This window comes from Blennius ocellaris (genome assembly GCF_963422515.1).
Source record: "Blennius ocellaris genome assembly, chromosome: 9".
NCBI lineage: Eukaryota > Metazoa > Chordata > Actinopteri > Blenniiformes > Blenniidae > Blennius > Blennius ocellaris.
In genome coordinates this window covers 15184464-15197795 of record NC_137658.1, presented here as the reverse complement: position 1 = coordinate 15197795, position 13332 = coordinate 15184464, and the positions used below count along the sequence as shown (strand labels likewise).

The 13332-nt window shown below is 43.8% G+C and overlaps 1 protein-coding gene across 3 annotated transcripts in view; it reads left to right on the top strand.

Annotated features, from left to right (window-relative positions):
• Positions 1–3559: 3559 nt before the first annotated feature.
• Positions 3560–13332, top strand: part of LOC308134456 (rho guanine nucleotide exchange factor 9-like) — a 46876-nt gene continuing 37103 nt past the window's right edge. For all 3 annotated transcript variants that reach the window (XM_080502197.1, XM_080502196.1, XM_080502198.1), the window contains exons 1-3: positions 3560–4472; positions 8248–8374; positions 8476–8582. In XM_080502197.1, coding sequence (XP_080358323.1) covers positions 3735–4472; positions 8248–8374; positions 8476–8582 — 972 coding nt within the window. In that variant the 5' untranslated portion in view covers positions 3560–3734. The remainder of the gene's footprint in view (positions 4473–8247; positions 8375–8475; positions 8583–13332) is intronic.

The window sequence follows — 13332 nt, the reverse complement described above, 5'->3', positions numbered from 1 at the left end:
ATAATCAATGAGGAATATGTTAAAGTGAGACATCAAATTATAATCACACAGTTAATGTGATCTAATAATGTTGGCTATGTAAGCTAATCTAATATTTAAAATGAAATTAGCTGTACATATCTGGCAATTATTATTTAGCAAAATAAAATATTTGTCTTTACTCGGCTTCTCATTCCTATTTAAACATTACCTGAGCTTCTATGCTGCTATGTAATCAGATAGATCATAAAGAGTGACTCACTTCAACGTGTACACATACCAAACACCATCATACATTATTTAAAACCTGACAGGAAGTACAGTTCTAGACAAGATGGTTTCCTTTGAGTAAATATTTGTATCGCTGTAAAAGAATGAAATCTATAGTACAGTATTTGATCACTGGCAGTTCCAAAACAAATAAACTAAGTGCAATTAAATTAATTTCAAGAAAGTTTATTTGAGTGCTTCATCAAGTTCAGCCCTGCCCCTCACCGCCATGAAAGAAACAACAACTCCGAGCACCGCCCCTGCACTTAAATGAATTAAAAATAATTACTGTGATGTTTTAATGTTTTGCCTTTTTTTTGTACGCGTGTGGTTGTGCGTGGGGAGTGGCATCCGTGTGAACGTGTGCGGTTGAGTGTGTGTATAAGCTTGTTTGTGTACGTAGGTACGTGCGTGTCTTTGCGCGTCTGTGCGCGCAAGTGTGCGCGCCTGTGGGAGCTTTATCACAAATCACAGCGTCTGCGTCTGCAGAAGCTGGCGGGGCAAGAGTTCACCGGGCTGTCCTTCTCCTTCTCCTCCTCCTCCTCCTCCTCCTCCTCCTCCTCCTCCTGCTACGAGCAAGGGACTCTTCTCCAACTCCGCCGATATAGTTGTGCACTTTTCGGGGCAAACTTTAAACACATGTGAGCGTCAGAAAGAAGAAGGGAAAAAGGGAGTCGCTGGATGTTTCACCGCCCTCTCTCTCTCTCTCTCTCTCTCTCTCTCTCTCTCTCTCTCTCTCTCTCTCTCTCCCTCTCTCTCGCTCAGGGACAGAAGTTGAGTTTAGGGAAGAAGCGCAGCGGAGAAGTTCAGCCGGTGTTTTCCTTCTTTAACAACGGGTAAGTTTCCACTTTTAAAAGGTACTTTAAATCTTACAGGATAAAGGCTGTTTAATTCCCTCGGTTAACATCTGTCCGGTCATTCATTTTCACCCGCAACACCGAACTTGGATGAGTTGTTTATGCTTAGAAGTTTAAACTAACTCGTTAAAAAAAAACTTTTTTCTTTCATTTGTATATATTCTTTTTTCATTGGCACTTCATGTTTTAATGACAAGACTGTCAGACGCATAAAAGTTAAATCACTTTAAACAGGAACCGAGCGCTTTACATTACGATCTCTTAACTATAAATGAACTTTAAAAAAGCAGTGATATCAGACTGTGTATATTAGTGGTTGTCAGTCCTTTACGCGTGTAAAGCAGACTGTATTACAAACTGAGCAGGTATCCGTCCATCTTTTATATCGTTGTATCCAGTTCAGGGTCGCTTCAGGGTGAGAAACGACCCCAGCTGACTCTGCGTCAAGGCAGGTTACTGGCTGAACATGTCCTCAGTCTATCACCGGACACACACACACACACACACACACACACACATGGAGAACATGTAAACTTCACACACTTCAAGCAAAAGCCAGACTTGAACCAGGGGGACTTCACACTGTTAGGCAAGTGCTAACCACTTCACCTCCGTCTATGTATTCAATAAACTTTATTAGAACATTACATTTTAAAACAAGGCCACACAGTGCTGTACTGGTTAGCTGCCCCATTGTTTGCATGTCCCCTCTATTGTTGGTGGGTTTTCTCCCGGGACTCTGGTTTCTTCTCTCACTCTAAAAACATCGATTTGACTGGATTGAATTGAATAATGCAATATTGAAGACTGACAATTTCAATAATTATACAGAGCTTACTCTGGCAACAAATTAATAGATACATTTGTCAAAAATGGCATCAGCAAATTATATTGATAGTTTTAGAGCAATACATTTTATATTTGCATACTTGTATGAACAAGAATATGGTTTGTCTCTTAACCTGACATTCTTGCATTTGAAAGCTTGAGGAGCCACTTTTCTTCCATCCTTATCGACAAGTGGCTTATAAATTAAATTGCGGCTTTCTGTTAAAAGGCTGCCCTAATTGAAACACATCTGCCATTATGATCTCATGTAACAACAAAGATGTTTGCTGGGGGCCCCAATTATACAAGATGCTTCCATACATTAAAGGGATTACAGAAGAGGGAATGAGGCGGGGGAAATTAGCATGTGGTAAGGGCAGCGCTGTCTGAGCATCCTCTTCCTCAGAAGGAGCTTATCTGAGCTGGGATGATGTCACAGCTGGAGCAGGCCTGAAATAACCAGGCATCTCTGTAGTGAGTGTTTCTATGACAACGCAGCCTCCCAGCATAAATGGCGGATGGGGACTGTGTCTCAAATAATTACTTTGGATGATATGGGGCAAATTTGGGGAGGGCAGGTGGAGGGCGGTGCATGTTGATTCGGTTTACAGAACTCCTCATCTGAGTATCACAGGTCACAGAGACCCCTCATGCACTTGTTTTAGTGTTTAATTAGTATTTTGTATATGCTGATCTTGCTTTTGACCCGTGGTGTAGGAAAATATGGTTTAGAATGCATTTTGCATTTAGGGCAGACATCTACGGTTATTTTCAGAAAGTTATGACATATTATTTTTCAATTTGTAATGACAGTGGGTTTAATGTCAAACTCCTGAGTAAATATACTGCTTTGTTCCTGCAGGTGTTTGAGAAAGAGAGAGGCCTGAAGAATGATGTCCATTGGATGTGATAGCTGACACTGTAGAATGAGAGAGGATGGAGCAGACAGACAACCCTGCCCCTGAGATCAACAACCCTAATGGGTTTGTCAACCGAGTGTTTAATGTTTCTCTGGATGTGGAGAATGAAACCGGCAGTGTTTATATTCAGGAGACTGGGCCAGGGCCTGCAGAGGGGCAGGGAGAGATCCACGCTGCCTCTTGTCAGACCCCTGTCAAGGACAGACAGGAGGTCAACCGGAGGCCCCGTGCCACGGGGGGCATATGGAAGATCTTGAATCGAAAGAGAGCTGTCTCCGAGCTGGAGAGGCGGCCACACTCCATGATCTTGCCTGGAGAGGCTTCCATCCCTAAACTCTCCTTTGCTGACAAAGTTCGCTCTTTCAAAAAGCTTAAATCCCCCGCTGTGTTTCGAGGGAAGACGGGAAAGTTGTCCAATGCCAAGTTCAGCAGCTCCTTCGTAGACGAGGAGTCTTTTTGCCGTGAGATTGGCACTCCTCAGCAGTCCAGCAGGGGCACGCTTAAACACCGTGGCAAGCGGCATTCATATGCTGGCTATACAGCGGAGTTCGACTGCTCATTTGAAGACATTGACCTCGCCGCTCCTATGGACAGCCATCAGTCTACTGTAATAGGAGAGGCCATGACTCAGAATGGCTTTAAACTATCTGAAAGAGTTTCCTATTCTAAAAAAAGCCACAACAATTTATCCAACTGCCAAAAAACTGCTGCTTGTTGTGAGGAGCCCAGCGTGAAGGGCAGTCCAAGAACCCACCACAGTGGAGGAAGGAGACACAAAGATGTGTGGAGTTACCTGAGGAGGATTTCCCTTTTGGGGAAGAACAACCCTGTCTACTCTGAGAGGAGCTTTGAATCTGAGCTTCCCTCACTGGACAAGACAATGGACTCTGACTATGGCTCTGTAGACTTTGAAAGCGTCAGAGACTTTCAGCCTCCGCCCCCGAAACAATCGGATGCCAAGGGACACTTTGGTGGCTTGTTCAAATTTTTCAACAGCGTGGCAGAGACGGCGAGAAAATGGCGCACAACGTCCCGCTCCTTCTCTCCTCCGGAGGGAGAGAGGTCGCCTGTGAACTCTCCGCGGGAGCTGCAGTGCGCAGCAGACAGTGTTCACAGCGTGTCTCTGACGCTCCACAATGAAGGACTCCCACAATCCCAGCCTGACCCGTCGTCACCACTGACCGATAACTCCCCACACGCCGGTGGAGCTGACAGCGAGGCTCCAGCACCTGTGACAGGTGGACGGTCCCCCAAGGTGGTGCTGAGAGGCTTCAGGGCATGCCCGGGATATCCAGCTGTCAATGGGCTTCAGGGTTTTGAGGTTACAGAAAAAACTGTGGATGGAGAGGCAAACCACAAATCCACAGCCATTGTGGAAAACCACTTCTCTCATCCAAACACAGGAGCTAAAACAGAAGCAGAAGTTGAAAGAGGTCAATTGAACGGCCTCTGTCAAGAGGAAAAGGTAGAGGGGCAGACAGGAAACGAGCAGGATTCCAGGGATGCTCCTCTTGACTCCCACCGTTTACAGGAAGCGAATGACCAATCACAACAAGGTGATAAAGAGAGCATGACCAATAGTGTGCCTGCATCAGATTCCACAGAAGAAATATTCAAGGTACGTGAGTTCAAACAGAGTGAGCTGCATTAATTACCAGTCACTGAAATGTAATAAATGCATTCACTTAAGAAGTCAGTCATTTGTGTTGCTAAAACTACTGTTATGTGTGTTTCTTTCCTCGAGAATAGCATTTTCATGTATAATATGCCACATTTATGACATAATCACATTCCATTGCAGGCTTTTTCCACATCATTAACATTGCCAGGAGCATGCATCATGTAATTACTGCATAAATGCTCAAAATATCATTTATGTAACTGCTTTAACTGTGGTCATTCTTTTGCTTTTTTAAAAATCATCAACAAGCGCTCAGTTGCTATTGCTAAACTCATGAGTCGAAGGTGTTGGAACATGAATTGTCAGGGTGAAACAACAACAGTACAAGGCGGCAGGCTGTCAGGACAATGGTTTATTCATCTGCTCTGTCGTTGTCCTTTTGCTCCATCTGTTGGAGAGAGGGGGAAATAATGATCACAAAGGTACATGCCGCCATACTGTGAGGAGTTTGTCCTTTCCCCGGTTTAGCCACCCACATGTTAGCCTGCAAGGAAACCCTACGTGTCCCACAGAGTGTGTGGCTGCATCAACCCCACAGTTCTGTGACGTCTGTGTTTCATGACAGCACCCTTCCCTTCTCACTCCGTTGGAGGAATTAGTCATCCCCCTTCTAGTCACACCAATGAGTCAGGACATGTTAGCCCCGACTCCTCCTGACAAAATGAGATATGACATCTCAACACTCAGCACACTTTCACGGGGGTTTATTATGCAAAGGCAAGGGCTTTTGCAGAATGGGTACGCAAGAAGGGTGCTAATGTTCAGTCCCACAACAATTTGGTAGGGTTGTCTCTTGTCTTACGTGTGTTTTTGGATGCCGGTAAAAGACATGTAAATTAGGGAGTCTCAGGGCATCACGCCTGGCTTACTTAAAAGCGAATAAAAACATTAGAGCACAGTATGTGTAAGACAGGGAAAAGCGTTTGAAAACAAGCAGTGTTGTCTGCTTTAAAATGTTGCAAGAAATCCCCAACTTCTTTCAACTGTCAATGTCTACAATGGATCCTCTGTCCTGTATCCGTCATCAAGTTGTTTACGTGTACATATTGGAGCCAGGGCTGTAAAAGGGTGCTCTGGTGAGCACTGTCGTCTCACAGTAGGTTCCTGGATCAGTCCTGCTAACTGACAAGACTTTTCTGTGTCCAGTTTGCATATTCTCCTGGTGCCTGTGTGGATTTTTTTTTATCCTGCTTTCTCCCACTATTCAAAATTTGTGGACTTTAGCGTAATTGGTGGATCTAAACTCACTGTCTCTGTGTATGGTTACGGGGCAACTGTGCGTCTCTCTTATCTACTGAAGTGCATGTATTGTTACTGCAATACGTGACAACATCATTGCATATTGCCTGTTCGCCTGATATTGTGCAGCATTAATTCAAATCTGTGACAAATTTAGAGCCACAAATTAACTTTAAATGTACGATTTCGAATTGTGGGAGGAAACTGGAGGAGCCTCAGAAAACCTACACACACATAGGAGAAACATGCAAACTCCACAGAATCCACCCCCTAATTCCAATAAATCCAAACTGCTGACTTTGATTTACATTAACCTTAGATGGAAGATAAATGAAAAATCATGGAGAAAAGAGTGCAAAGTTTAAAAAAAACCTATTTAATTTAATAATTAGAATTTATGTAATGTAACATATTTCATAAATTTAGATGATAACCACATTGTAAAAATTACAGAAACTCTTCTTAAGAGATCAGTTTCAAAGCTCCGGGTAAAGAAGTCAGGCACAAGTACTTAGTAGATAGTAGCAGAACGAGTTGATGAACCATTTAACATATTGATCTAACCTTTGTAACATTTTAATCTTAACGTGATCAGTCGATGGTTCATCTCACGGCGACTCCTCACTGGATGGGAGTTCTTAGAAGTACTAAAACACTCACTCTGATATGTACACTGTCGTTGACCTCATAAATAATCTTTCTCATGAGTGCAGACACTGCTGTCGTGTCAACGTGTATTGAGCGATACAAACCCAACAAGTGCAATGTTGGTTTCAGCCTGTTTTGGAGTTAAGTTGTCAAATTAACAGTTTTGGCAGCATTGACGTTTATTGCCGGAGAAAAGTGGGAAGCAGCTACTCGAATGTTTTGTAAACTGAGCTTTGCTAATAAGAGTGTCAGAACTCAAGAGTCACTCACACTGCTGCACACAGATAATTTGTCACATTCGCACGCCTGCATGTGTGAGTGGAATATGTTTAGGAGACGTGACCGCACTGGCAAAAATCCTCACCAATAGTCATGAAATTGTTTAAAAATAAACTCTACCTATCGTTTTCTCCAAAATGTAGCTGCCAATAATCTTGGCAACTGGCTCACTATTGATGTTTTGCAATTAGGACCAGGAGCTCACAGCTGGTAGATGGTTTCTGAATGAAATACGAGGTTTTTGTTGTAGAATCTACTGAGACATTTTCTCCCAATTCCCGACTCAAGAAATGCAATGTTGCACCGTTTCACTGGGCCAAAATTGCTGAGAATCTGTGCCAATCACAGCTGTGCGAGCAGATTGCCAGCCAGACAGGCTGCAGCGTAAGACAGCCGGCCATGCCCCACTCCAGCACAGAGAGGACCTCTGTACCCCACAAGCGCCCTCGCCCTCGTCCTCGCCCGGCCTCGGTTGTGCTGGACCTGCGGCGGCACAACCCGGACCGAGATCTCTACAGCCACTACAGCGAGGTGGGCTCGCTGGCCCGGCGGAGACGCAGGCCTGCTGCCACCGTGCAACTCTCTCCGGAGCAGAGGCGGACGGCTGCTCGCGCCAGGCCGTGCTCTGTCATAGAGACCAGTGTTACTAGGGAGACGCAGTCCATGGAGGTGCATCACACAGTAAGATGTTAAGCAACACAGGCATTCATGCATATATTCACTGATATAATATTGACAAATAGGCAGTCCCATCGCTATACCCACATGGGCAGATAAAAATCTATATTTATATAAATATACCTCATCCTTGTGTTGGGGAAAAAAAGAGCACAGAAGGGCCAAGTCTCACTCGGAGTCACCACCAACTCACAGATAAATATAGCTCTGGCCCATAATGAATCAAACACACACTACGGACTTTGAAGGGCAGCCCAATGCTAACCCAGTATTTATACACCACTCGCTGTTAGCTGCAACAATGGCTGCATGCTCTGCCTCATTTCTACAGCCCTGTATTTCTGGATGCTGCTTTTTCCCTCGGCTCACTTTCTCCTCTTCCTCCTTTTTTTCCCTTCCCTCCCTCCATTCCCTCCCTCTTTCTCTCTCTCTCTCTCTCAAACCCTTTCTTTCTTTTCTCTTTGTGGCTTTTCTTTCACTCTCCCTCGTTCACCAGTCTTTTCTCTGTGGCCAATTTTCTGCCTCATCGCTCCCATAAGCTCTACCTCTCATTGCCCTAACTCAGAGTCAGTTCATTTTAACCTGAGAGATCGCCTGGTTGGCATGATGTATAGTCTCTCACGGTTTGCTGCAGGGCATGCACACCGACCAATGCACCAGAATACAATTGCTTTATGTGAGATACTTTTAATTCACAGCAAAAGAAAAAAAAAGATTTTTTTATTTTTTTATTTGAAGGACAGAAGAGTGATTGTATTCAACCTTGTGTGCGCGCGTGTGTGTGTGTGTGTGTGCGTGCGTGCGTGCGTGCATCAGAATAGCAATGTACGGTGTATAGGTGATGTTCTAACAACTCAGTCCCCTCCAGGCCTTGTCTCGCCCTCTGGGTGTGTCACCGCTAGAGCCCCCACACAGGGTATCTCTCCAGAGATGTCGCTCCCTGCCACTACCCCCCACCACTCTCACAGCTCTGGCACTACTCCTGCCTCCATCAGGTATTGTTTATATTTTTATTTGCAATATCTTGAGTGGTATCTATTTGGTACATAGATTTGCCTGTGTGATTATGTGTGTGGGCACCCCCCCCCCCCCCCAGGAGATGTGGGCCATTCATCATCCGTGCGCCTGCGGTCTGGAGGCTCCGGTAGCTGCAGAAGGAGGCGGCTGCTCAGACCCGGGTCAGAACCGCTACAGGTTAACATAGTGAGTGCCACTCAACCCTTAAAAACACACGTACAAATGCAGATTCATGTGGTCACTGCATTCACTCGCTCTACTGTGTGCACAAGTGGGTGAAAAACACATTGGTTATGAAAGGTAATGTTTACATACACAACATGAAGCTCGCTCCCTTGGGAGACACGTGAAAACATGAGGCTGGAATTTATTATTCATTAGACGCATGACTGATAACCTCTTACTGATCTTGTAAGATGGAGATGACAAGGCACCGGTCAATGTTTCATCAGATAATGAAGGGAGTGATCCATGAAGAGGGTGTCCATGTGGATTGATGCCGTGCAGTACTCTCAGGCCATTACTCATCCTGAGTTACTTATCCCGAGTTGGGCACCCAGAATTTCAGACATGCTGAAAGCACGTGCAGTTCGTTGACTGCAGAGTGACATTAAATCATGTCTTTATACCTGGCGTGCTGGAATCTCTGAGAAGTGTCTTTGTCGGTGGTGTAAAATTAGCTTCAGAGTATGTTGGAGTCATACTACCCGGGAAAAGAAACCAGGCATTTCTCAATTGATGCTTTCATGTGCGAGCCGCCTCGGGGGGATAGTAGTGGGAAGAGATACAGTTTTTTCAGAGTTTTTCTAAAATATCCTGACAGGATAGTGCACATTTCTCGGGCTTGTTCCAGCACCCACAACTATGTTACCACACTGCGCAAGGTCTGTGCTCTACATGTAATTTGGCTATTGTAGAGGCAAAGTCTATGGAGCTATTACACTGTAGAAATACGAGTGCTGATGTATTTGTATATATTTTGTAATGATATTTGTCTGTTATAAGAATTCTTATTGTGGACTTGAATTTGTATGTGTAAAAGTGGTGTCAAATCCATTTGAATTAAAGGGCCACATGCAGCCTGGTTTCACCTTGAGTGGAACGAACCAGTGAAATCGTAACATTATAAGCTCAAAAATATATAGTTTGGTCCAATTCATGATTACCCTTTCTTTTGAGCATTGCGAAGAAGTTGGAATTTATTCAATGTGTTTTACAGAAAACTAACAAGTTCCACATTCTAAAATAAGTGCAGTTTCAGCATTGTACAACTTAATGGCATCTCACTAATGTTTTCTTTTGTGATTGTTATCCCACGGGCCGGGTTGGACCTAGTTTTGGTCCCTGGGCTAAGGAGATACAGTGTAAACCAAAAATCCACAGACTGCCAGTCTAAACTGAGAGCAAATACAGCGCAAAGTTAAAGACAAATGTTGTTTGTCAGAACAGAACAAATGACAGAGATCTGCCTGAGAAATTTACAGGACCTTGTACCAGTCATGCTATGTGTCATATTATACACACATTGTTCTCTATGTTCACAAAAAAATTGGCACAAATCTTAACCCATTTCTGTGTACACACAAATCTAAGTGCATCAATCTCATGATAGACCCAAATATCACTGGATACATAAAAATAGAAATTAGAGCTAAAAATGTGCCATTCAAGATGGACACACACACACACACACACACACACACACACACACACACACACACACACACACACACACACACACACACACACACACACACACACACACACACACACACACACACACACACACACACACACACACACACACGCACACAGGGCTTTCCATGTCATTTTGTTACATAGCTCCATAGATAGATCTCAGCCTTGATTTTAAAAAAATAAATAAAAAATGTTCCAAGTAATTTAACAGACTACAACCAAAATAAAGGAATAGAGGTCATATTTTATGTAGTCATCAAACTTTCTTGAAGGACTCACTGAGGTTTGATTGTGATGTACTGCATAAGCTACAGTAAGCAACCTGTTTTATTATCACAGTTTTCTCCTCAGTTCTTGAATCGGGAACTATGGGTTCTCGGTGCGAACTCGCCCAGACATTAAAAAAAATATGTAAACTGGGCGCTTAAAGAAGTGACACTACTGCATTTAGGCTTTGATGATAACTTTTCATTACTGATCCAAATAGTGTTTGTGAACCACTGCACCCTGTTGCCATGACACTCGCTGGCTCCTGTTCATCTTTGTGCTTCTATCTTTAGGCAGCCTTTTTAAGCGTGAGCTAAATCGAGAATGTGTGTGGGTGAGAGAGAGAAAAAGGGGTGGGAGAGAAGGGAAGAGAGATGCTCCCTTTTGTCGTGGCCCTCCCCTGGGGTAGGGAACATGGACACTTTGCACTGGAAATGCCTCGTGTGTGTTTGTGTTTCAGACGTCCATGTGCAGCAGGCTGAAATTTAAAGGATGATGGTGTCAAAGTTCCCACGATCCGGTATAAATTGGACAAGTTCAATCCCAAATGTACTGCATTCAAGCTCATGTTTGATTGTCCACCATGAGTATTTTGGTATTATAAATGTAGGGATCTGTTTATTAATCACAATAAATCATCAGAAGACAGAGTTATTAACAGCCACTGTTTTGGAGAGAAAGTGTTTGATGATTAGTTTCCTTGTCGTGTGCTTACGTTTGCATGTGACTGCGTTTGGCATGACAACAGTAATGCAGCATTAGCACGGCAACGGTTCTGCAGTGCAGCTGAATGGTTGAGAGCTGTGTGGATCTCGTAGGCTCGTCATGGTCGGATCTGCTGCTTGAGATCCGGAGTAGTGTGTGTTACAATCTTCCTGTTTGGATGACATCTCAGGCTTAGAGGCCGCAGGCAGAGAGAAAGCATTCTCACTGCAGTGGATTAAGTGCTAATGCTGACGCCTCTCTTCTCCCTTTCATTTAAATGGATTTCTCCCCCCAGTCAGCCTCTCCTCTCCTCTCCTCTCCTCTCCTCTCCTCTCCTCTCCTCTCCTCTCCTCTCCTCTCCTCCGATGCAGATGAGAGGACAGTCTTCCTGTGTGTTACTAATGCTCTGCCCGAAGCTCTGCTGTCAACGTGTCAAAAAAAGAGGGCCTGTCTTATTAAAGGCTCCATACAGATTAAGAGTTTCAACAGAAATCTTATATGATTAAGTTTGGGCCAACCTAGGTCTGTCTGGGCATAATCATATTATGCAATGCAATCTATTTATTATGAACGCATGAGTCAGCAGGCAGTGGCGAGCTGGGCAAATATGGCAGAGAGGGAAAGAAAGGACAATGTTGAGATGAATGAGTTCTCATACGTACACAGTTGTGCTCATGTGTTTTATTCGTTTAATTCAACCACGTGCAGAGATGTAATTTTTTTTTTTTTTCCGTCTGCTTTGTGTATTAGGCCTTTAGCCCCTACCATACGCCCTGTGATGTGCACACTTCACATGCTCCTCCAGTGCATTGAGAATTTATCTGTCAGGATGCATGAGTCATTGCATTGACAACTTCATTATTTGGTGAGGAATGAATCGCACCAGCTTGTGATGTCTCCGTCAGACACACTGTGAATGTGTAGCATTTGTTTCACCCGGGGCTTTTTTTTTTTTTAGGAACTGGTTTAAAAAAAGAGAGAGAGAGAGAGAATAGGTCCTGTGCAAAACAACCACATTTACAGTTTGTGGTCTTTCAGCAGTTCATTTAACCTCGTTCCCCTGCGATGGTACACGCACATATGTGTTGATTTTATTCAGTCAGCAGCCAATGTTGTTGAGTGAGAGGTGGAGGGCTCTGATTAAAATAAAAAGTGTCACTAACTGGATTTCAGCAGGTAGTCATAGCAAAACCTTTTGAGGTATTTTCTTCCAAAGTGTGTGTATTTGTGCTGGTGTTGTCACGGGTGTACAGCACGGTCATGTGACTCCATGCTGACATGTCAGTGTGTTTTTCCTCTATGTTCTGAAGACTGGGGCTCAGGGCACTTGTCTTATGTAACTCCAGAGAAAGGAAGTTTTAGTTTTTTTATGTTTTCCTCCACATAAAAGCTCTTTTCAGTTTTGGATAGCTGCATGTTCCCCAGTACTGCAAGAGCTGGGCTGTGTCTGTACGCCCTGACTCACTGGTGAATCCTGTTTCACAGCATCTCCACATTAGGCTTCGTGTTTTGTGGGGTCATGCATGTCTGTGCATGCACGGATCTGTGTCTGTGCTTTCTCGGAGCACTTATCTCATCAGGGCCAGTATTTGTACAAGTTCATCACTCAAACTCTGTCATGCTGCTGCCACTGTGGGACAGTGGGGATATTTTGGTGGATGGCTTCACTGATATCACAACATGCAGTCATTTCTGTTATGAGACTGTTTTGAGCCTGGAGCACTTTGGAGCTTGTTAAGCAGCACCAGTTGGATTATTTGTGACAGTTTCTCGCTCCGATTTACCCTCAGCCGTCAGTGTCCACTGTTTGTGTAATGCACTGTTTATTTTCATTGCGGTTTGACAACTTGATATGAGGGGAAAACACTTTGTCTGGTCCTAAGTCAAAAATTGTCGCCTTTTGGTCGCTAATGTGATATAAATGTGAACAAGTGTAAAGTCTACATGACAGGTACAAATTTTATGTAGAATTTACTGGATTTCCTCTCTTTTCACTATGTCGTCAACATTCATTGTATTGGGTATACTGTATATTGGATTGTGATCAGGTTTAATTCTGCAGTGCATATGGTGCCACTGCATTTGTTCAAATAAAAGTTTCACTTTCACAATTTTTTTGGCAAAGATTTTAAATGATGGGATTTAGAATGATTCATCATTGGCACATTTTGACCCAAAAATGAATTGAACCAGTCTTTTCAAATCCCATTCACGTTCAGAGACACTTGTGCAGCGGTGTCCTCTTATTACGTTGGGAGATTTGCCA